The sequence below is a fragment of the Globicephala melas genome, chromosome 4 (assembly GCF_963455315.2).
Source record: "Globicephala melas chromosome 4, mGloMel1.2, whole genome shotgun sequence".
Taxonomy (NCBI): Eukaryota; Metazoa; Chordata; class Mammalia; order Artiodactyla; family Delphinidae; genus Globicephala; species Globicephala melas.
In genome coordinates, this window is record NC_083317.1 from 2312654 (window position 1) to 2336064 (window position 23411).

General features: G+C 60.6%; 1 protein-coding gene across 1 annotated transcript in view; it reads right to left on the reverse strand.

Moving 5' to 3' along the window:
• PDXK (pyridoxal kinase) overlaps positions 1-23120 on the reverse strand; it is a 30063-nt gene extending 6943 nt beyond the window's left edge. Inside the window, exons 1-8 of the mRNA XM_030835530.3 lie at positions 22871-23120; positions 9473-9527; positions 6202-6306; positions 5461-5544; positions 5002-5048; positions 4333-4418; positions 3105-3150; positions 649-760 (exon numbers count right to left, since the gene is read on the reverse strand). Coding sequence (XP_030691390.1) covers positions 649-760; positions 3105-3150; positions 4333-4418; positions 5002-5048; positions 5461-5544; positions 6202-6306; positions 9473-9527; positions 22871-22957 — 622 coding nt within the window. The 5' untranslated portion in view covers positions 22958-23120. The remainder of the gene's footprint in view (positions 1-648; positions 761-3104; positions 3151-4332; positions 4419-5001; positions 5049-5460; positions 5545-6201; positions 6307-9472; positions 9528-22870) is intronic.
• Positions 23121-23411: the final 291 nt, after the last annotated feature.

Below are 23411 nucleotides of genomic sequence, written 5' to 3' on the forward strand. Positions count from 1 at the left end.
GTAGAGCTGGAGGAACCGTGCTCACTCACTGAGGTTGGGGTGCGTGCGTGGGCGTGAGTGTGTGTGGATGCACGTGCATCTGTGAGTGTATCTGGGTGTGTAAGTGTCCTTTTGCACAGACACAGAGGGGGTGGTGATGGCTACACCTGGCACGGCTCGGGGCAGCTGGTGTGACCCCAGCCTTCTGTGTCATTTTACGCTGCGGCATCAGCATAATTGAACGACTGACACAGCAGGGCGTGAACGGTCCTCCCAGCGATGTCAGCATCAGCTCTGAGGTGGGGGGGCTGGGGGGAGGCAGGCCTGGGGACACCTGGCTCCCCAGGAGCCGGGCTCCAGCTGGGCTGGTCCACATGACCCCCAAGCCCGTAAGAGGGGATGTCATCTGTGTGCCGCCAGCACGGTCACAGACACCCGCGTGGTAACCGCGGGTGGAGCAGTCAGCACCCCACGCTCCCCGCACCCGATTCACGGAAACCTCTCCTGGCTCTGTTTTCAGTCTGATCTTTCTTGGAGCTGTCGGGAGTTGGGGAGATTGGCCACCTGCCGAGTCAGGCTCGATTTTCTTTCCACTGAACCCAAACCTCGGAAGCCTCGAGGGAGGCGGCGGGAAGGCGGGAGGGAGCCCAGTGCCGGGCGGGGACTTACGCGTCCTCTGGCTGCCCAGCGCGATCAAGTAGCCGCTGCCCCTCGCGGACGGCAGGTCGGAGCTGGTGATGACCACCGTGTCGGGGCCCATCGCGTGCAGCACGTCCATCACCTGCGGACACGGGAGCGCGTCAGCCGCCGCGTGGCCGCCCGAGACGGGGAGGGCATCAGCCGCCCCGCGGCCGCCGGACACGGGGAGCGCGTCAGCCGCTGCGTGGCCGCCGGACACGGGGAGCGCGTCAGCCGCCGCGTGGCCGCCGGACACGGGGAGCGCATCAGCCGCCGCGTGGCCGCCCGAGACGGGGAGCGCATCAGCCGCCCCGCGGCCACCGGACACGGGGAGCGCGTCAGCCGCCCCGCGGCCACCGGACACGGGGAGCACATCAGCCGCTGCGTGGCCGCCCGAGACGGGGCCCTGGCGGCCTCACCCCGTCTCCCACGGCCCCTCAGCTTCTTACAATCTGCCTGGATGGGACAGAGACGGCTAACAGGGGCCACACCGTGGGCCCCGGCCCTGCCCAGCAGTGACAGCTCTGCCAGGTCCCAGCCGTCCCAGTTCCCTCCAGCCTCAAGTCCAAGGGCGCATGTCCATCGGTCCCAACCTGCACCCCGTCTGTGCCCGAACCCCGGAGGAAGGAGCCAACCAGCCAGGCCACCATCTTCTCTCGCCTGGGCTCCGGGACGGCAGGAGCCGTGCCCGGCAACCATCAGGCGATGAGCGCTTCCACGCTGTCCATCCTGGGAAACTATGCAATCCTTTAGCCGTTCAACAAACGTCTACCGCCCCCTCCCCAGCAGCACACTGGGGCGAAATGCTCACTGGGGCTCAGGACGGGTGGGAGGTGGGAGGCCTCGTATCAGGCAGGAGGCGACACCACCACTAACCCTCCCCTCACCGGCCCGGGGCCTGCAGGCTGGGGAGGTAACCGGCCAGAGGGTCACCGGGTAATGAGGAACAGACGTCACTTTGGGTGGCTTTTTTTTTAAACAGCTGTAGGTGGTCCCGTTTTCCTTGTGCAAAAGCCTCAGAGAAGTGCCTGTGAACACGCCCTGCGAGCACAGGCTGTCCCCGGCCACATACACACACGTGTGCACACGCGCACACCCTGCACGCACGCATATACCCCCAGCACACACATGCACGTACGTGTACTCCCACACGCCACATGCACACACACAACGCATGCACATGCCCCAAGTGCACGCGTACACACCCCCTCCACCACACGCACGCACACACATCACATGCACACCGCCCCCACACACACACGAGGTGTGACACCAGCCCAGCACCCACCCTGCACTGGGTACCGTGAGTTTCCTCTGGTTCCCAAGCTGGGCAGGTGTGTTAGAGATGGGTTCACTGTGCCCACGGCCCTGCTTCTTTCCTGCCCCAGGGTCACCTGGCTCTGAGACCCCCCAGCCGCTGTGCCAGCTCAGAGCAAGGCCCTCAGAGCAGGGAAGGGGGGTCCTCCCAGCCTGCTCTCCTGCCCCAGTGAGCCCTCCGCCTATCGGGGAAACAGACACACAGCCCCACGGGCCCAGGGGTGACCACGACTGGCCGCCGCCAGCTCTGACCCAGGGACCTGGCTCCTCCAAGTGTGTGTTTCCTGGACCGTGAAGTGAGCTCGGCCTCTGAAGAGGCCCAGACGCGGAAGGTGTGAGGCCCTGGCGGCCCCTGGTGCTCTGGGCATGCAGCGCAGGGGTGGCAGACCCCACCTGGGGCTAAATCCCAGCAGGAGACCTATGGACCCTCGGCAAGTACCGAGGGAAGGTTGAAAAGAGCTTTGAAGAAATCTCGCCCAGGGCTGCGGTGTCAGCTCCTGCCTGAGAGGCCCAGCCCGCCCTTCCCTTCCGGAATCCTGCCTTGTGGACTCCAGAAATGCCCAGCCAGCCCCCAAAGATACGGGTCCATTACGTGCAAGGAATCCTCCCACGCACACACACACACACCCCCCACATGCACTCTCACACGTGCGTGCAGACACACCCTGCATACACACACAGAGCCCGGGGTGGTGTGCCCACAAGCCCGGGAACACCGAGGACTGCCAGCCGCCTCCAGAGGCTGGGGCAGGAAAGGACTCTCCCTACAGGCTGCTGACAGCACAGGCCAGCCGGCCAGCCTGGGCTCCTGGCCTCCGAAACTATGAGAGCAAAGCCCTGCTGCTCAGCCGCTCCGTCTGCGGCGCTTTGCGACGGCCCCGGACGCTCATGCAGAGACAGCTGGCACGGGCAGCGGGCGAACCCAGACCCAGCAGGCACTAGGCTGCAGGTGACCAAAAGGGGCCGAAACGGAATTTGCAAAGGTTCCCCGGGCCTCGGGTGGCTGGCTGACGGGAAGCCAACGCTGGCCACACAGGTGCCCGTCTCCTCCGCCGGAGGGCGTGTGGCTGTCCCCTCCCACCGTGAGCCGGGCTGCCTGCCCCACGCCAGGTACAGGACGGCCTCCTTACCGCTAAGGCTTCTTCCTCACTGTGGATCTTTCTCCCGCTCAGCAACCTGGGAGGCAGACAAGCACAGCTGAGCCATCGCCCGGAAGAGCCCCAGGGCTACCTGCGGTGCACGGGTGACCCCTCCCGCCCCACAGGGAACTGGCTGGCCCCTGCCCGCCGTCGCGGACCAGGCGGCCACCGTGTCTGGGGACCAGTCAAGAGTCAGTTTGAAAGGGGACTCACGGGACTTCCCTGGTGGCACAGTGGGTAAGACTCCGCACTCCCAACGCAGGGGACCCGGGTTCGATCCCTGGTCAGGGAACCAGATCCCACATGGGTGCCCCAACCAAGACCCAGCGCAACCAAATAAATCATAAAATAAACAAAAATAAATTTAAAACGTGAAAAGGGACTCACACATCATGGGGGCGGGTTGGAGTTCCAGACCGTGGTTAACGTTTACACATAACAACGGGGAAGGACGGCCGTGCACGGTCACAGCACACGGTGCCACTGAGGGCAGCCAGCGTCCTCGCAAACAGCTGCAAATCTCAGTGCACTACGTTCCTGAGCCACCACCCATCAGGGACCTCCGGGTGGGCCGCCATCCCCCAGCATCGACAGGCGCGGGTGAGGGAACCCCAGGCCCCCCAGAGTCCAGGGGCCCCATCCCCACTCTATAGGGCGGCCTCGGGGCCAGAGGGGATATCGCTGCCGGCCTAACAGAGCCGAACGCGATGGGGACCCACCCACCGCAGCGCTCACGCCCCAAGGCCCCAGGAGCCACTCCTCAACCCCGAGTGCCCAGCTCTCCTGTCCATCGGGGGGGCCGGGCATCCAAGAAAGGCCCCTGGAAACATGGCGCTGGGCAGCGGGGCCCGCATGGTCCTTTTAACCTCGTGCAGAGATTTGGGATGTGGGTTTCAGAGCTCCGGGGTGGTGGCCCGCGTCAGCTGGCGTGGGCTCCCCGTCCCATCGGCCGTGTCAGCCACGTGCACCCCGGCTTCGCCACAGCGCCTCTGCCCCCTTCTGTCCCCAGAGGCTCTTGCTGCTCAGGGACCAGCGTGACCACAGGGAGTCGGGGGGAAACGACTGCCCACTGCTGCTGACAACCAGTGCCCGCCCTGGCACTCAGGTGGGCTGGCAGCTCCCTGCCCCGCAGACTGGGACTCTCCAGCGGGGTCCCTGTCACTCTCCCCATGGGGATGGGGGGTGGGTCTGACTGTTCCAGCCGACTCAGATGACTTACTCAGCCTCAAACTGGTTGGGGGTGATGATGTCTGCAACCGGCACGACCTTCTCTCTGTAAACTGGAAGGAGGTCCTCAGGGACGTACTGCGGGAAAAAGACAGGAACGGGCTGACGCGTGAGGGGTGAGGGAGGGACCCCAAGGCTCCAGGGGCAGCCAGCCCCGACGCTCCACCCTGACGATCCGGGTCAGGTCCCCACTAACGGCTTTCCACCGTATCCGTGCGATGACACCGCCCGCTCAGCCCACATCAGCGTCGGGAACCCAGGCCCACAGTCTGTTGGTGTGTGGCTGGTGGGCTGGGAGTGCCTTTTATGTTTTTAAATGGTTGGGGGGAAAGTCCAAAGAAAAGCAGTATATTGTGTGACACGTGGAAATTAGAGGAAATTCAAAGCTCAGTGTCCACACCTGAAATTCGATTAGAAAACAGCCACGTTCGTTCTTTTGCAAATCATCTGCGGCTGCTAGAGCTGCAACAGGGATGCAAGGCCCTGAAATACCTCCTCTGGGGCCCTTCGTGGAAACCTCTTCTGCCAGCCCCCGCCCCTCCTTCCCGACAAGGGACAAGGACGTGTCTCTGGCCCGAGAGCAGTGTCTCGCCCAGGCAGACACTTTCAGAGTGCTGCCAACAGCCCCACGGCCCGCACCCCAACGCGGGGAAGCACTAACCATGGAGCCTTCTCCGTTCCACTTGTCTCCCATCACGGGGTCGCACACTGCGGAAGACAAAGGGCATCTTATCAGCAAAAGCGGCGGCGCTGAGAGGAGCGCCCCACATCCGACTTGTTAAGTTTCACACACGCAACTAAAATGGGAAAGCACGGCCTCCCGTCCTCATGTACCTCCTACCTGGCATTTGGCATTTTGCTGTCCGGGCCCCACCTGGGGAGTCGCTCACCCCACCCAGGGACCGGGTGGTCACACACCCCACCCTGACACTGATCACAGCCCTGTGTGGTCACTGGCTTCTCTCATCCGCCCCAGACAGACTCCAGGTTCACTGTGAGGACGCCTGTGAGGCTCTCGTCCCCAGACAGAGCCCGTGTGCTGGGAGGAGCAGAACGTGAAGATGGGGCGCCCAGAAGGAAGGAGGCTGAGCCGCCCATTCCTGGGGCTCCCAGCACCTACCGTACACGAGCCTGGAGTTCTGCTGCTTCAGCTCCCGCACGATGTCCACCACCATGGCCAGGAAGGACTTGTCTCGCGTGTACCCTTTGGGAGGGACAGAACTCTCGTCACCCAACCACAGCAACGGCACCATCAAGCCCACCTGTCCAGAGAACGGCGGGCAGTGCCCAGACCCCGCGGCCGGGGCCAAGACAGGTGCCCCCGCGACCGCACGCACCAGGGGACAACGGCGGGCAGTGCCCAGACCCCGCGGCCGGGGCCAAGACAGGTGCCCCCACGACCGCACGCACCAGGGTCACCGCGCACTTCCCAACAGAAACGTTAACTTTTACAGGAAAGGAAGAAGCCGCGGGTGTACGAGGACTGTTCTCCTTCCTCTTTTCCATTTTCCAGAATCAGCATGTTCACTTCTAACCACGTATAAAAATAAATGCAACCACGGGGGTTTGTACATGAAACCAACACACCAGGTGGCAGCGTGTCGCCTGTCTGGGTGTTTTTGTCCCAGACCCCTTCCCAACACCCCACCTGTCCCCCGCCATGAGCGTGGAAACCCCAGTATGGAGACGTGGCACAGCCAGGACCCCCAAGGTCATGCGGTCACTAGGGCCCCACTGAGTTCCTGATGGCAGGGAGGCAGGGACCAGGTAGCAGCCCAGGTCAGGGGTGCTCCGGGCCTCCCCAGCCCACCCCAGGTGGGCGCCAGGCCCCGGTTCCGGCACCCCGTCCCCTGGGCCTCACCCGTGAGCACGTAGTCATACTTGTTCACGTCGTTCAGCTTCAGCCCGTCGTACAGCTCGTGGAGCTCATCTGAGTTCAGCACTTGGCCCTTCCAGTGTGAGTAGCCTGGTGGGGGGAGAGCAGAACACGCAGGCCCTGACGCGTGGGGCACGCGGGCGACACGGCCCTCGGCAGGTCCCCCCCGAAAGCGCGTCTGGCTCCGACACGTTCTGGGGTTGTTATTACTGAGTCCGGGGTCCACCCTCCCACCCGGTGCAGCGAGGGCCCAGCTCTGCAGGCCGCCTGAGGACGCCTGTGCAGCCTGCACTGCACCAACAGACAGGACGCAGGGCTGCGAAACTTCTCCCTGTCCTCGGCGGGGCACCTGGGAGCGTCCCCATCGTGTCACGGTCCCTGGCTTTGCCAGCCTCTCCTGTGCGTGTCCCCCATCCAGGCTGAGTTGCTTGAAGACTGTTACCTGCGCACCCTGGCAGGTAGGGGCTCCCTGCATCCCCACCTCCATCCAAGATGAGCGGCAACCAATCCAAGTCTCGGGCCAAATCCTGACCAAGAGGCGAATGTGAACCAGAAAGAGGCTGTGGCCGGGGCTCCTGACCCGACAGGCACCCGGGTGAAGCGCACACAGGGCAGGCAGGAGGCCCTCGCGAGGTCCCTCGGGACGGGCGCACCCCACCAGGGACACCCCGCAGTCCGCCCACGGCAAGTCCATCCTGGCAGCCCTTACGCCAAGAGGGACCACTCAAACGGACGGGTTCCTAAGCACATAAGTAAAAGCCTCGGGGAGGGCTGACTTCTATGACAGCAAAGTCGAGTACAGACCACGGGAAGCAGATCCCGGCCACAGCCCCAGACCCTCCCTGCCGTCTCGGGTGTTGTCCTGCAGGTCCCGCACCGGCTGGGCTGTGGGCCTGGAGAAGGGGCTGCAGCGCCCCCTGTGCCCGTGGGGCGAGGGCTCTCCTGCCACGGAGGGGCCAACACCTGACAACACCTGTCAGCAGTTCTCCAGGACGGCGTGGCCTCTGGTAGACGCCCACTAACCAGTCGGGAGGGCCAGAGGCAAGGAGGTCCACCAAGGCGAGGTGACCCATCTCTCGCAGGGCTGTCCCCCAAGGCTCAGGTGTCTGCTAAGAGCTGGCAGCCTCTGGCTGTGACCCCGCAGGTGTTGCTGCCACAAAATCCCACCGGCCCAGGCGGGAGGAACAACGGCCCTTCCTGCCCCTTGGTTTTCCGAACATCATTCCAGACATGGTGGTTTCTCCTTTTCCTTCTTTTCTTTTTTTTTTTTTTTCGCTGCGCTACGTGGCTTGCAGGATCTCAATTCCCTGACCAGGGACTGAAACGGGGCCCTCAGCGGTGAAAGCGCCGAGTCGTGACCACGGAACGGCCAGGGAATCCCCAACACCGTGTGGTTTGACTCCGTTGCACATGTACTTCTCTTGTCCTAGGGCTGCTGTGACCAAGAACCACAGGGGCTCCCACAGTTCTGGAGGCCAGAGTCCAGGATCACGGTGTCGCAGGGCTGGTTGCTCTGAGAGCCCCACGGCGGGCTTCTCCTGCGTCCCCACGTGGTTGCCCCTCTGGGCATGTGTCTGTGTCCTAATCTCCTCCATGGGCACCGATCAGGTTGGAGCAGGGGCACCCCAATGACCCCATGTACCTTTTAATTGCCTCTTTAAAGACCTTATCACATCTGAGGTCCTGGAAGTTAGGACTCTGACACGTGAATTGAGGGGACACAGTGCAGCCCGTGATGTGCAGTCAGCCCCCGCCAGGTCTCAAGCATGGGTCGCCCCCTGCCCGGCGAGCCAGCTTCCTAACATGATGAGAAGGTTCGGGCCCACTCCTTTTACTGCCCCCCCACCAACCCAGCCTCTCCTCTTCAAACTCAGGAGACCCTTGTGAAACACAGGGGCACTCTGGTCCTCTGTCCAACCCACCCAATTTACCGTTTACAGATAAAAAAACAAACTCCCCGGAGGCCGAGCCGGTGACCCCAAGGGACCCAGCTCCTCCCTGCACGTCTGCTGCAGGCACCTGGTCCTGCGCCCCCAGGGGGCCACCACGAGGCCTGGCAGCAGGTCACACCCCAAACCCTACGTGCCTGGAAGCCTGGCCCTGCCCCACCCGCCAACCTCCAGCCCCGTCCAGTTTCTTCCAGCCGCTCGTCCAAGGGCTCGGATCTTGGGTAACAGGAAACTCTTGCTAAAGGAACAACCACAGAACACCGGCTGTTGCTTCAGAGCCCAGCGCTGCCCTGGAGCGGGGGTGGGGTGGCGGGGGGCACAGGGGGTGGCGGGGGGCGGGCATCATCATCTAATGTCTAAGCCAACTTGGCTCTTTCACTTAAAAAAAAAAAAAAAGAGGGTAGTTAAAACAGCCAGTAAAACCCTTAAGCTCTGAAGGGGTTCACTGGGTTGACAACTTTTGGGAACGTGTCCAAATGTCACTGTGCCCGGCCCTCCAAAAGCAAAGGCAGGAAAGGACTCTTAGTGGGAACTGTAACCTTTCATCTGAACCCAGTGTGCTGGTGACTCGTGACACCCCCTCCCTTCCAAGAACCCCACCCGGAAGAATCGGGCCAAGGGGAAGCACCCTTCCGCGCATCTGGTCGGCACTCGGCCAGCAGTTTCTGGGACCTTCTGTGCTCTGAGATTCCGTCAGGGTTCAGAGTCATTTCAAGGAAGGGATGTGGGAATGTTTCCAAGAACTGAGAGCCTTTGTCCCCCTGCCAGCACCAGCTCAGGGATCCCAGGTCAGGGCGTCTCTGAGGCCACGGGGGTGGGGAGCCCGGGGCCCTCGCCTGACACCTTGGGGGCTTTCCAAGGGCCGTGACCCTCACGAACCCGAGGCGGCAGCGATCGCACAGCTTTCTGTGCACAGAAACCCTTGGGGTCCCCGTGCACGAAGAGACACACACACGAGCTCCCCGAGGCTCTGGCTTTCACGAGAAAGTTGGGATCTGCTCCCCACCCAGTCCACAGTGCCACCCAGGTGGGGGGGCCCAGAGCAGGTACGAGGATCACCGTCCTTGGTTCACGGAGGAAAGCGGGGGGCCGAGAGGTCACGTCACCCGCCAGGCCATCCAGTTCCGAAGCAGCCACACTGATGTAAACACGCAGCCGGCAAACCCAGGCCCCCTGAGCCCCGTGTCACGTGCTGCGCGGCCTCGGCCAGGACCGCACCCCCGGCTCCATTTCCCGTCTGGAAGGTGAGGGACCGCGTCCTACGCCCACACTCAGCTCTGCGAGGACCGCTGAGGCTGACGCCTTACCTGTGTGGTTTGAAAACTGGACAGAGTTCACTGCGTCGACCTCAAACCCCAAAACCTGCAAGACAGACAGAGAAGGAGCGGGTGTAAGAGAGCTGGTGGGCTTCCAGGGACCCACGGCAGGTGCCTGACCCAGCCTGGGACTGGCTGGAGGGTCCCAGACGTGGAGGACAGGAAGGGGGGGGTCTCCCCAGGTCAGCCTCAGCACCCGCACTTCCAGTGACGTGCGTGGAGGTGACGGGAAACATTTCGGGGAGCAGGCACCCCTGAAGGGCCAGGGCACTGCCTGCTCACTGGAACTCAGCACATCACTTCCGGAAATGCCACCAAATGGAAGTGCTCACAGAGACCAGCAAGACATCCATCTGTCGGGACACAGGGCAGCGAGGTCGTCTGTGTTCCGGCCCCCAGTCCAACGCGCGGGCAAGGCCAAGGGCTCCCAGTCCCTCCCTGGGAGCCTGGCTTGTAGCCCCTGCATCGTCACGTGCCAGCTGGGGAGAAAGAAGGTACCCAGCCCAGAGCCAAAGGTCCTAAGCGATCGCAGCCACAGACCCGCTCCCAGATGAGAGAGGGACCCCACCCCACAGGGCCAGCCTCACGCGGTCCCGGCTCAGGTCACCTGGCCGCCGGGGCTCGGCCCCCTCACCTGGGCCACCAGCCTCTCCAGAGGCGCCGGGGGCAGAGCAGTTAAGGGAGGGGAGGGGTGGCGCTCTGGTGCCGAGAGAGCCTGAACACAAGGTCTAGAAAGTTCCTTCCAGCAGTCAGAGCAGGTGACTGGAGAAAAGGTAAAGCCAGCACGGAGCTAAAGTCAGGTTTATGAAGCAGAAGCCCCCCTGCTTAATGACAGGGACAAGGGGTTGTGTCTAAAACGGCCGGACGTCTCCACAAGTCTGACAGCGTGCACTCGTGACACGCAAAGTCCCACAGCGGTCTTTCCTTGTGCGTATCTCTACTTTCCTATTTTTCTGCATTGAATCGGTCTTGGTTCCTTCGGGTGAACTGAGGTACAGGACATCGCAGATCCCTCGGCGGGAGAAGTCACATTCCCTGTGGGCCCCCTCGGTGCTCAGAGGTGGTGGGCATCAGGGCCCAGGACCCCCGCCAGGCCCCACCGGCCTCTTCCAGGCTGGCCTCACCGCCATCGCCGTGGGCAGGCCCGGGACAAGGGCCCCGCAGTGTGGTCCCCTCCCCGCCTCTCAGAGCATCCACGGCATCGCTCCACACGGCCGGCCACCCCAGCTGCCCGAGGAACGCGGCCAGCAAGGCCCCAAGACCCCCGTGCAGGGCCCTGTGCTCAGGGTACAGCCGGGAAGCTGGACACCCAGGAGTCCACCCAGCGCGAGCGGCACCCAGGGCCCGGCCGCGTCCTGCGGCACCAGGCGGCCACCCCCGAGGGGCAGAGCACAGGTGACCCACTCAGGCCTTCTTTCGTGTCCCCCCACCCCTGGGGAGGCAAGGGGCTCACGCGTGGGCTCCGACCACGGCCGCCTTCCCACACTCAGTGCGAACAAGCTCAGGGCCAGCCTGCCTCTGGAGCCGCCAGCCCCGACCGCCACCGGATTCGCTGCCTGCCCGGAGCTGAGCCTTCGTGGGCGCCACCGCTGGGGGAGGCTCTTCCCACCCACGGGTTCTGGGGAGGGGGCTGAGCTGAAGGCCACGTCATCCACCAGGCGGCAACCCGGCACCTCTGCCTCCTGGTGCGTCTCCTCCCGCCCCTGCCCCCCACCCCAGGCCACCAGCGCGGCCTCTTGGAACCTCCCACGCGACCCACCATTTCCCACCCCCGCCGACCCCTCCCCGCCTCGCACACGGTGCCCCAGCGGCTGGCGCTGAGCCACCCTGGCACCTGCCCCGAAGGCTTCCTCCTCCTCGCCTGGACCCGCCCCTCCCCCCCTACGGCGCTCCTGCCCCACCCCCCAGGGAAGCTGCGACCCTGTTCTTTGGGACGAGGCACAGAGCAGGGCCTGATGAGTATTCGCTCATTTGACACACACATGGGTCTCACGGGCGCCCCTCTCTACACCCCGGCCCTGGTGCCCAGTCCCCTCTGTCCTCTCCCCACCCCCAGCCGGGTCTCAGCTGGGAAGTTCACTTCCACACGGGCCACCAGAGACCCCACCAAAGGAGCCACACAAGCTGGGGAAGCCGGCAGCCACCGGGGGAAGCAGGAGACAGTGCCCTGCGGGGCGGGAAGTGGGGCCCGCCCCTGAGCTCACCCGCTGAGCTCACTGCTGCAGGAGGAGATGCCGCCCACCAGGGACTCCCAGCGAGACGTGGACCCTGACCTTCGGGCCCTCTCTCTCCCGGAAACCGCAAAAATGAGAAAAAGGGATCCTTTTATAACTGATCTTCAAGGACAGAGAAAGGGAAGGAGACGCAGCAGGTGAGCAATTCCACCAACTCTGGAAACAGACACTGCACAGCCCAGGTAACTGAGAATCTCAGCACCTGCGGAGGGGGGACGCAGGTGAGAGCGGGGCCCCCACCCGCAGAACCTCTTGGAGAGACAGACGGAGGTCGGGGAGAGAGCATGGAAACCCCGGGCCGTGGCTGCCCCAGGGGCCCCATCGTCGGCCACTGTGCCCTGGCTGTGCGTGCCTTCCTGTGCACCAGTAACTTCCCAAACCCTCCCTCCCTCTTCACCTGAACAACACCAACCAACCTTCAGGTCTCACCTCAATATCGCAAACAGGCAAAGCTCCCTGGCCACCAGGATAGCGTCTCTCCGGGCGGTGAGGGTAGTGACTCGGGGTGTTGGGGGGGGGGGCCTGGGTGCAGACGAGGACCGCACCCCAGCTCTCCACGGGGGGGGGGTTACCCAGGCGCACTCCCTCTGTGAACACATATGAAGCCACACGCTTATGACGTGTATTTCAACGTCTTTCTAAAAATTTCAAGCCAGTATTATGAGGACTTCAAGTAATAAAGCAAAACTCAAGTCTTCTTAAACTAGAAACTTAAAATTGGCACTTTGCAACTTTACTTGCCAGATTTCACGGCCTCCTAGACAGAGCTTGCGGTATTCCAGGTCCCTAAATTCTAATGGACTTCAAAGAAACAAGATCTGAAGCAACGATGACAAACATCCTGAAAATCCTTTCAAAATAGCCTGCTCCACTGCTTCCGCATGCACAGATAATTAATCCTTCAGAGCCGGCACATTCGAAGCCGCTGTTCTCTGCTTCTAAACGATAGCGCTAAGCCCCTGGGCTGGCATCTCCATTTCACCTACCAGCAGCTTATGAACTGGCATCACAGGCTAGTGTGAGGGCAGGGCCGGGGGACGCAGCAGGAAGACGGGGCACAGGGCCAGGCTCCAACAGGGGAGCCCCTGGACCCCAGAGAAAGGAGGTGTCTGCTGTTAAAACCTAGTCTTCAGCTCAACACCTCCCACACACATTTTGTACTCAGCTCTGGGATCTGGGACTGCGACCCCGGACATCACATCCCTGCTCAGCCAGGGGCTCCCGACTGAGCACTGAGGGGAAGAGACTGGCAGATGGGGAGGGTCCTGCCTCTGCTGGTCACTCTACCCCAGCACCGCTCTTCACCTGCAGAAGGGGGGCCCCCAGAAGCAGCTGTGGTCTTTCCATTGCTCCCAGCACCCGCACTACACAGCCCTACACATCCCCCCACCCCTCAGCTTTGAGTCTCGACCGTAGACACACAGGGTGGGGGGGTCCCAGGAGGAAGAGGACCAGGCATGGCTTTCTTGACACAAGAGAAGCCACTTGTGGTCTAAGCCATGTGTGATCTAAGCCTGGTCACAGTGCTTGCTCCTGAACAGCTCTAAGCAATTAACGATCTTAAGGGAACAAAAGAATGCAGGAGCAAACCTTATTAAGCAAGAGCAGTGACAATAGCAAAGGAAATCAACCAACTGTGAAGACTCCCCGTTCTGTTTCCCCTTAGCTCACCCCTGGCTCACCCTTGCACAACCCCATCAAGTGTGGGTGGAAGCCCCAGGAGAGTCCAGCCTACTCACACGCGCCCTCTAGGAGCAGAGTTCTCTTCTCCCAAGACAAAAGAAATAAAAGCAAAAATAAACAAGTGGGCCATAATCAAACTTAAATGCTTTTGCACAGCAACAGAAACCATCAACAAACCAAAAAGACAACCTACAGAATGGGAAAGACCTTTGCAAACGATGTGACCAACAAGGGCTTAACTTCCAAAATACACAAACAGCACACACAGCTCAATAGAAAAAAAAAAAAACCAACCAAACAAGCCAAACAAAAAATGAGCAGGAGACCTAAATAGCCATTTCTCCAAAGAAAACATACAAACGGCCAACAAGCGCATGAGAAGATGCTCAACATCGCAAATTATTAGAGAAATGCAAATCAAAAGTACAATGAGGTACCACCTCACATGGGTCAGAATGGCCATCATCAAAAAGTCTACAAATGGGCTTCCCTGGTGGCGCAGTGGTTGAGAGTCCAGCCTGCCGATTCAGGGGACACGGGTTCATGCCCTGGTCCGGGAAGATCCCACATGCTGCAGAGCGGCTGGGCACGTGAGCCATGGCCGCTGAGCCTGCGCGTCCGGAGCCTGTGCTCTGCAACAGGAGAGGCCGCAGCAGTGAGAGGCCCTCGTACCGCAAAAAAAAAAAAAAAAAAAGTGTACAAATAATAAATGCTGGAGAGGGTGTGGAGAAAAGGGAGCCCTCCTACACTGTTGGTGGGAATGTATATTGGTGCAGCCACTATGGAGAACAGTATGGAGGGTCCTTAAAGAACTAAAAATAGAGCTGCCATATGACCCAGCAATTCCAGTCCTGGGTATAAAGCCAGGAAAGACGGAAACTCTAATCCGAAAAGATACATGCACCCCAGTGTTTACAGCAGCACTATTCACAATAGCCAAGACACGGAAGTATGAAATAAACTTCCTATTTTATGGCAAGACAAGAAAAATTTAAACATAAAAAAACGTCCTCTGCCCTTTGGCCTCCTCTCTCCCCCCACTTTGTGTCATATATCTGCATCTACAAACCTCCCCGTGGGCAGAAATCCCTGCTCAGCCATAAAGAGTAACATTCTCCCGGCATCCACAAGACAATTCCTTAAAGATAACATTCCTTCTTGATCTTGTAAGGGGTCACATGGATCATGTAAACTGTCAATAACATGACATTTGATGCCCAGCTGTCTCCAAAACTTTCTGTAACTGTGTCTTGACTTCTAACAGGCCTAACAGTTCTCAGAGCTTTCTGAGATGCTCTCCCTGGGTTATAATCCTCAAATTTGGCTGGAATAAAATTTTCCATTTCTTTCTTAGATTGACGGATTAATTTTTCGTCAACAGAAGCAAACTAAGTGTCCATCAAGAGGCGACTGGTTTAAGAAGATGTGGTGTGTGTATATATATCCATTCACTCATTCATTCTTCTACTTAACTCAGACTTACTAGGAGCCCACCCAGTGCTGGGCACTTTTCTAGGTCTTGTGAAATAGAGTTGAACAAAGTTAAGTTTTTTGTTCTCTTAGAGCTTATTTATGCGCGCGCACACACACACGCACACACACACACACGCACGCACACGCACGCACACACACACACACTGGAATATTACTCAGACATAAAAAAGAATGAAATACTGCCATTTGCAGCAATGGGGATGTGGCTCTAGAGATTATCATACTAAGTGAAATCAGACAGAGAAAGACAAATATTAGACAATATCACATATATGTGGATACTAAAAAATAATACAAAACCAGAAACAGACTCACGGACACAGGAAACAAATGTGTGGTTAGAGAAGGGGAAAGGAAGGCGGGGAAGGGATAAATTAGGAAATGGGAGCACGTCACTACATATAAAACACTGTATAACACAGGTAATTATAGCCTGTATCTTGTAATAGACTATAATGGAAAATAATCTGAAAGAATATATATGTATAACCGAAGTCACTGCGCTGTACACCTGAAACTAACACAATATCGTAAATCAACTATGCTTCAATTAACAAAAAGCAAAGCAGAGTTCTCTGGTTGGGGTGGAAGAGGCAGTCAGCGTGCTCTGAACGAGAAGACATCGTGCACTGCTGGCCCTGAGCTCGGAGGCCCCTCGAGGAGCGATGCAGCTGTGCAGCCATAACGCTCACGCTGATGTCAATTATATTTACATCAGCAGGTCTGTAACAATCCCAGCACACACTCCTCCACTAGTTACTGCATTTCACGGCAAGGCTCACTCACTGCTGCGGCCGCATCCTGGGCTCGGGAACCAACAAGCCTGTCTTCCGACTCAGCTTGGCAGCCGGTGGAATTACTCACACTGGGAAACTGGCCCTGCCCCACCCCTGCTATTTTCACCATTTACCAGCAACAAGACTCATTTTAAGAAAAAAGAGAAAGAGGGGAGGGGAGGGGCAGTGAGGCCTCACGAGATAAAGAGAAACACCCCCTCTGGCCTCTCCCCTCCCCCCTTCCCCCCCCCTCCGGTGTATCGGTGTATCCCCCTCCTCCACCGTCCCCAGCCCGGCGCCAGCCAGGGGCAGATGCTCCTGGAATTCTCTGTGGAGATGGCCCAAGAGGGCCTGTTTCAAGACCTCACTCCCATCGTGGGAGCCTCTGTGCCGCCATATTCCCCTGGCCCCGGGGCCCCAGATGCACCTCACTGACCCCCAACCTTCGAGGGCTGCCGTGGGATGAAGCCTAGACCGCAGGCTGCACGTCCCACCGCCTGTGAATTCCACGCCGCTTTCTGAAGCCCCAAAAGCTCTGTCGCCTGGGGCCCCTGTGAGCTCCTCTCCTCAGTGTAGAAAAAGGTCTCTTGGCCCCAAGCCCCTGCTGGAAACCTTGCCTTCTCTGCCTCTGCTGGAGCGCCTGGACTCGCGGGGATTTTAGGAGTTTGAGCTCCCCGCCAACTGTGGCCCGTGGGCCTCGGGATGCAGGCCGGGGGCCAACGCCGGGCCTCAGGCTCCGAGAGCAGAAAGAACTAGAGCCTCAGCCTCGGCCTGCCGCCCACTGGGCTCGTGCAGGTCCGCACGCGACCACGTGAGCACAGCTAACGCCGGGGATGCGGTCTCAGACCCGGGAGGCCCACCGAGACGCACAGGCAAAACCGAGGCACTTGGGCGAGGTCCCGGCGTCAGGCGCTGCCCCGCAACCCCACCCCTCTCCCGGGGCAGGGGAGACCCCAACGACGGATGCGCAGGCGCACCTGGGGACAGTGGGGGAGGGCGGCGAGATGCGCCAGAGGCGTCCGGCCACAAAGAGCAGGGACGCCAAAGACGCCGTCCACAGAGGCCCCCGCCTCTCGCCCCACGCAGGGCATCCCTCCCCGAGGGCAGCTACACGTGCTGGGGGGCTGGGAGCCACGCTCTGATCCCGCGGCCTGCGGGGGTTACGTGCTCCCGGCTGCCCGCCCGGCTGCTGCGTCATCAACTCGCTGCTGACAGCCAGGCAGACACAGTGAGACCCGGTCGTTAACTCAGCAGAGCACGCTGACGGCAGGAGCGGGGAAGCTCAGACCACCCTGGTTCCTCCAAGGTCAGTGCTGGGCAGCGAGAGGGGTCACTTCACCATCTTCAGAAACCCTCACTGTGGCTTGTTTTGCAAGACCTTTAGTCACTCTCCTAGGAAATCAGCTTTAGGAAAGAGGGGACACAAGAAAGCCCCATGCCTGTGATGGGCCTGAAAGGCCTCAGGGCTGGGTGCCTGGCGTCCCTCACTCCACCCATCCCTGGTCAGCCTTACCACTCAGCTCAACCCCCACCCTCTAGTCTCCAATGGGAACTCCTACCGGAAGCCCTGTGTTCCCCGAAGCAGCCTTAAGTCCCAAGGCCACCTGCGCCCCACGGGCACTCTCACCTCAGCATCACAGCCCCGGACCCCATCACCCCAGCCCCAGCCCTGCTCCCAGCACAGCGCACCCGCCCCGGCTCCCAGGCCCTGCACACTAGCCGGTCACGTTCAGCTGGGCCGCACTGCAAAGCCCTAAATAAAAGAAGGGGTTTCGCCCCAAGTTCCCAGTGGCACTGGCATCAGACGGGGGACAGGAAAGCAGCTCTGGGTCAGCAGGGGAGGGAGCAGCTGCCCCTCCGCGGCTGACCGTGGATTCTAGCCCAAGGCCCGTGGCCGGACACCTCCTTCCCTTCTTGAGAAACTCCACTTGTTCTCCTCCTCGGCATCACTCTTCCGGATCACTCTGTGACCTTATTTCAAAAGCTCCGAGTGGCTGAGCACCAGGGGACATCCAAGCCCCCGAGCCCCACAGCCAATCGTCCCTGCTGTGCGCAGTCCCGGAAGCCACCTGCTGGCAGACGCTTCCAGAGAGGTCCCTGTGAGGGGCGGTCACTGCAGCACAACACAGGGTGCTACCAAGCGTACAGCAGTGCCGCATAACACGACTGCACAGGTGTCCACACACGCAAACGCCCACACCTGAGCACGCACACGCACATGCTCACGCACATGCTACACCCACACACACCACAGACAATTAAGTTCGTGCCTTTCTGCATGAGAGGCAGAGTAGAATAACAGAAATTTCAGTCCCAAACTACGAGAGTCAGGAAACCAAGATATTAAGCAATTCGGGACCTTCTTGGGAAAATAAACGGCCGGAGAAATAATGAAGCAACACCCAAGTTCCAGGATTGGGACACACTGTGGATGAGATGGGGGCTTCCAGAGGCCAGAGGGGAGCGAGCAGATCCACGTGGCCTGCAGAGCACAGAACAGGGTTCCGGCCCCAGTGCGTCCCGCCCCGGGAAGTGCTGGGTGGCCGGAGTGGGGCCAGAGGGAGGGAGGTGTGCTTTGGGCGTCGGCTCCCTTGCACTGTTTGCCAACGCATGTGTCACCATGAAAAATGCGAAGGCAAAAACTGTGTCTTTTAAAGGGCAGGTGACATTCTTCCAGTATCTTCCAAATGCAGTTCTGCTGCAAAGGTCATTTTTATCCCAGGAATTCTAAGGAAAAAATGTAAAGATTTTCCAAAGGACCAGGTATTCTGACCACGAATCAAGACACCTCCGGAGAAGACCACCTTGTGGTTCAGAGGTTTCTTCAATGTGAGAGGCTGGAAATAAACTCCTTATGGTCTGAAGCGCCTCCTTGGGACCCAGGCACGAGCCTCTAGGAGACGCTGGGTGAGTCGTCCACACGTGCACATGTGCTTCTAACACCCCAGGACCGTCCACCTCTGCTCAGCTCCTGTGGCCATGTCACTAGGCAAGGGAGGGGCCTGTATCCAGGTTTCCAGGCCAGGGGCCTCTCAGCACACCCACTGCCACCAGCCTGCCTCTTCCTGCGGGGTGTCTGAGCCAGCCCTCTGGCAATCAGGCCTGGCTTTGGGGTCCCTGTACAAAGAAACAGAGTCTCCACCCAGCCCCCTTAGACGTCTCAGTTCTGCTTCTGTACCGAGGGGCCAGGAAACTCAGAGAATGAAGTGGATTTCTGCAGGCCCCAAACTGAGATGTCCCCCTAAACCATCTTCCGGGGCCGCCTGGGGTCTTGCCTTCCCATCTTGGCGACGTGGTGTTTAAATGGGTTCTGAGCTAAGGTCCCAAGTCAGAATCTCAAGGCCACAGAATTCCATAATGTAATGTCCCTGCCCTCAGCATCGCCCTTCAAGGAGGCACCGTGAGCCTCTGGTGACCCCTACCACAGAGGTCACACGTGCCTAAAGCAGCAGTGCCAAACTCCAGACACAGCCTCAGAAGGAGGGGCGACCACAGAGCCGACCCGAAGCCAGCTGCCTAGCCGGCTGCACACCTTCAGACGGGCTTGTCCGCCCAGCAGAGCGGCTGCTGGCGGGAAAAGCACCTGGCCGCGGGGCTGGGAGGGAGACACAGGAGCCGCAGCTGAACAGCCTGTCGCCGCCGGTGCCATCCTTCCCAAAAAGGACAGCTTTTGGATGTCGTGTCAACTTCTGGGCCTTTAATTAAACCTCCGATTTGTGCCACTTCTAAAGTTCTCCGAACAGGCTCCTTCTAGCCTACAGTGGACTGAACTGTGGAGTTCAGGGACGGCTGGCTGGAATCGTGCAGGGAGAGGCCACCTCCAGGCTCCACTGACCCCCAGCCCATCCTGGGCTAAGGCTGCGGGGTGCAAGCCGGGTCTGCGGGCCAGCGCCACCCATCTCCCTGCCTCTCCCTGATCCAGCTCACACATGGGAGGGGAGCAAGGTGCCTGCATGGGACCCCATGGAGTGTCCTGCAGTACTTACAAGGGCTCCGCAGCCTGGGCCCAGCAAGAGGCAGACCCAGGAGAAATCTGGACTCCAGGTGAGGAGGCACTAGGTGGTTAGCAAGCTAAGGAATCTCTGGAAATTGCGCTTGTTATGGGCTGAACTGCGCGCCCCAAGCTGGACCTCAAACAGGGACCGTGTTAGTGCTCAAGCCGCAAAGTAAAGTTTACTGTCTCACAAATCCACAGGCTGGAAGGCCACTGGAACACGTTTTGAGGGCCACCCTCTCCGACTTTCTCCCTCTCCTCAGCTCTTTCCATCCTCCAAGGCTACGTCTTATTTCTGTAATTAGGAGGAGGAGGTCATGAGGGCAAAGGACATGCATAAGGAACCCTAACCCACATCCAGTCCTGAGGGGGGTCCTGGCCTCCCCGAGATGCCCCAGGCAGGCTTGCTGCCACCAGCCCTAACACCTTCCTGTCTGGTCTTTCTGCACAGTGAGGGGTACGAAAAGCACCCTCGGGCACTGGGGCCACCTCATTCAGCAGCCAGCGCCTCCCAGGCATCTCCCAGAGACGTTCACCCTCCCATGTTCCCTGGCCCCAAAATGACGTGAGGCAGGCATCGTGTCCATTCTACAGATGAGGCAACTGAGCACCAGAGGACTCAAGGCGGAAGGGAGCTTCCTCAAGGTCACGGGCTAAAGACCTGCCCCTCTTCCTGGGCCTCCTAAGCCTCCAGGGGAGTGTGAACAAAGAAAAACAAAGAGCCTGGCTCACTTCCGGTTCAACTGATACAGGCCTAAGTCTAACCCACTTCAGTCGCCCACCTGAAGAATTCAGGATAAAAAAAAAAAACCTGGGAGGGCTTCCCTGGTGGCGCAGTGGTTGAGAGTCCGCCTGCGGATGCAGGGGACACGGGTTCGTGCCCCGGTCTGGGAAGATCCCACATGCCGCGGAGCGGCTGGGCCCGTGAGCCATGGCCGCTGAGCCTGCGCGTCCAGGCTCCGCAACGGGAGAGGCCACACAGTGAGAGGCCCGCGTACCGCAGGAAAAAAAAAAACCTGGGAGGCACTCTGTGCTTTAGGTAAACAGGCCCTAAGATACTTAGATGCATATCTCAGAAAGAATTTCAATGACGCCAAATTCCTGCATCTTCCTATACTTAGAAAAGCACTAAAATCATTAACTTAAGATATCTGTTCTTCCTGATTAGCAGTAACCTTCTACCAAGATGTGTGCTTGACTGCATGCATTTCCCAGCTAAAAAGACATCACATATGAACTGGTTTCTCCCCAACCTCTTCAGAGCGGCATCTCCCGGGCTACGATCCTCAGTAAGTCCGCGGGGGAAAATAACCTTAAACTCACAAGCCGCATGTTGTGTGTTTCTCTTTAAGTAGACAGAAGGAAGTGCAGGGAGGGATTAAATCAGAGGCAGAGGTGTCACCCCCACCCCAGGGATGACAGGAGGGAGATGACAACCTCCTACCTATGTCCCTCAAGCCCACAGGTAAAGATGCTGGGCACTGGGGAGACCCCAGGTAAGAACCGAGGTTCAGTCCTTAAGAGGCACTTCCCCAAGTGGGTGGTCCGGGGGAGCACCCCGTCAAGTAACTGGAAAAGGACATTTTGGTGTGGAAGTTGAGGCTAAGTGCTGGGAAATTCAGGAACAAGGTGAGCAGAGAAAGTTTGCCCCAGGGAAAGAGAAAGGGAGTGGCCGCAGGCGGGTGGAGAGGAGGGAGAGGCCGAGGCTCAGGGAAGCCAGCAGAGGCCAGCGCACCTCTGCACACCTCTGGGAAGGGCGGCTCCCCAGGCTCCCTCCCAGTGGGGGGGCGGCTGCCACCGGTATCTGCCGGGGAACTGCCTGGTTCCACCTTCCCGTCTGCCCCTGCTTCAGGGACCCTGCGCTTTCCCCCCAGCATCGTCCCACCGCACTGGCCCTGCCCAAGCAATCAGTGACCAAGAAGAGATGGGGCCTCCGGACAGGTGCAAGCACGCACCCTGACTACCCCCGCGGTCTGCAGCCCCACTGGTAAGAACGGGAGGGCCAAGGATCTCACACGATCTCCACAGGTGCTCACAGATCAGTGGCGGCTGGGCAGGTCCCTTGGACTTGAACCCCTGTACCTTTCCACCTTCAGTCTTCATTCCACTGCTTCCTCCTGCTTGCCTCAGGTCGGCCCTCAATCTCTACTGAGGTGGTTCCAACCCTCCCCAGGGTCCCTCCAGCCAGCCGACAGCCCACAGGCCACTGTGAGTGGGTGGCCCTTCACGTCCTTGAGGGCCCAGAACAGGGGCCTGGCACACACAGCAGGGGCCCGACACCGGCTCCTTACTCACGGATGGGGCCCAGGGACAATGGACCAAAGGTGAGTGGTCCAAGAGAGCCACCACCTTGCCCGGACGCCCAGCCTCCTCCTGGGCCCACAGGGCAAGTGCCAGGGACCCCAATGCTGACACCCCAGCATGACACCCCACTGCACCCAGGCCTCCCCCCGCCCCTCCAAGGGCCGCCCCACCGTAACCTCGGGGCTGCGACAGGAAGCAGCAGGTGCCGGCTGATGAGCCAGAGAGACGGTGAGCCCCTGACCGAGGACAGGAGGGGGAGGCAGGAGGAAGCCCGCGGGCACCCCAGTAAGGAAAGGCTGACACATGTAACAAGCGGCTTCTAAAGCCAGACCCTGCACGGGCCCGAACTGGCCGCTGGGCTCTTCTTCCCCAGAGCCAACACCGGCAGATAGGCCTTCTCTGCCCCGTCCCCTGCCCGGGACCACGTCCCCGGCACGGCCAATCGCAGGATGGAGCCCACCCTTGCCGCCCGGGGCCTCACTGCGGGGTTCCTCCTCCTCCTCCCGACCAGCATCCTGACCCACAGGGGGCGGGGACGGCATGGGGAGCCCACCAGGTGAGCAGTGCCTACACCTGCCTACCCAGCGCCCTCCTTCGCAGGGTCTCCGGCCGCGACGCCGCATTTTCTCGTCCCCAGGGTCGGGCCGGTGGGTGAGCACCGCTCGCGCCGGGGACTTCATTCTAACCAAAGGCCCGCATCCCTGCCCCATCCCACCCGCAAGGGTCCAAGTGCTGCCCCAAGCCCCGCCCCCGCAAAGCGCCTGCCTCCCCCGCCCGCGTTGGGCACCCCGCGCTCCAGACCCTTGGGGCTGCCCGGCCAAGGTCACGCGGCCCGGCTGCGGCCACCCCTTCGCGGGCCCGCAACGGCCGGGCGAGGGGACACCGCCGGGTTACGTAAGCGTACCTGCAGCGGGAACGTGGCCGCCCGGTTGCCCACGTAGCCGCGGACGACGTGGCTCTGAATGGAGAGCACCCGGCACTCCTCCTCCATGCCGGGCCTGCCGCGGCGGCGCGGGGCCGGGCGGGGTCAGCGTCTCCGCCGCGCGCTGGCGTTGCGCTCCGCTCGGCTCGGACCACGCTCCGGCTCTGCTCCGCTACCGCCCCGCTCGGCGCAGGCGCTCCTCTTGGGCGACAGGCCGCCTCCCTCTGACCTCAGCGCGACTGGGAACCCGCGGGTCCGGCGCTGCGCCGGGGCGGGAAGGGGCGGGGCCGAGGTGGGGCATCCGTGCGGGGCCCGCCCCCCCGCCCCTGCCGGGGGACAGGGAAAATGCAGACCGCACCCCCGGCGCGGGCGGCCCAGCCACGTCGCTCAGCGCTCCTGGCACGTGGGCGGCCACCCTCCAAAACGCGGCGTGCACTTTCAGTTTTACCCCGTAGGGCACTGCAGCGCCGTCCGGCCTTCATCCTTCGGTTCCTCGGACCATTCATTCACTCCACTGAGGTCC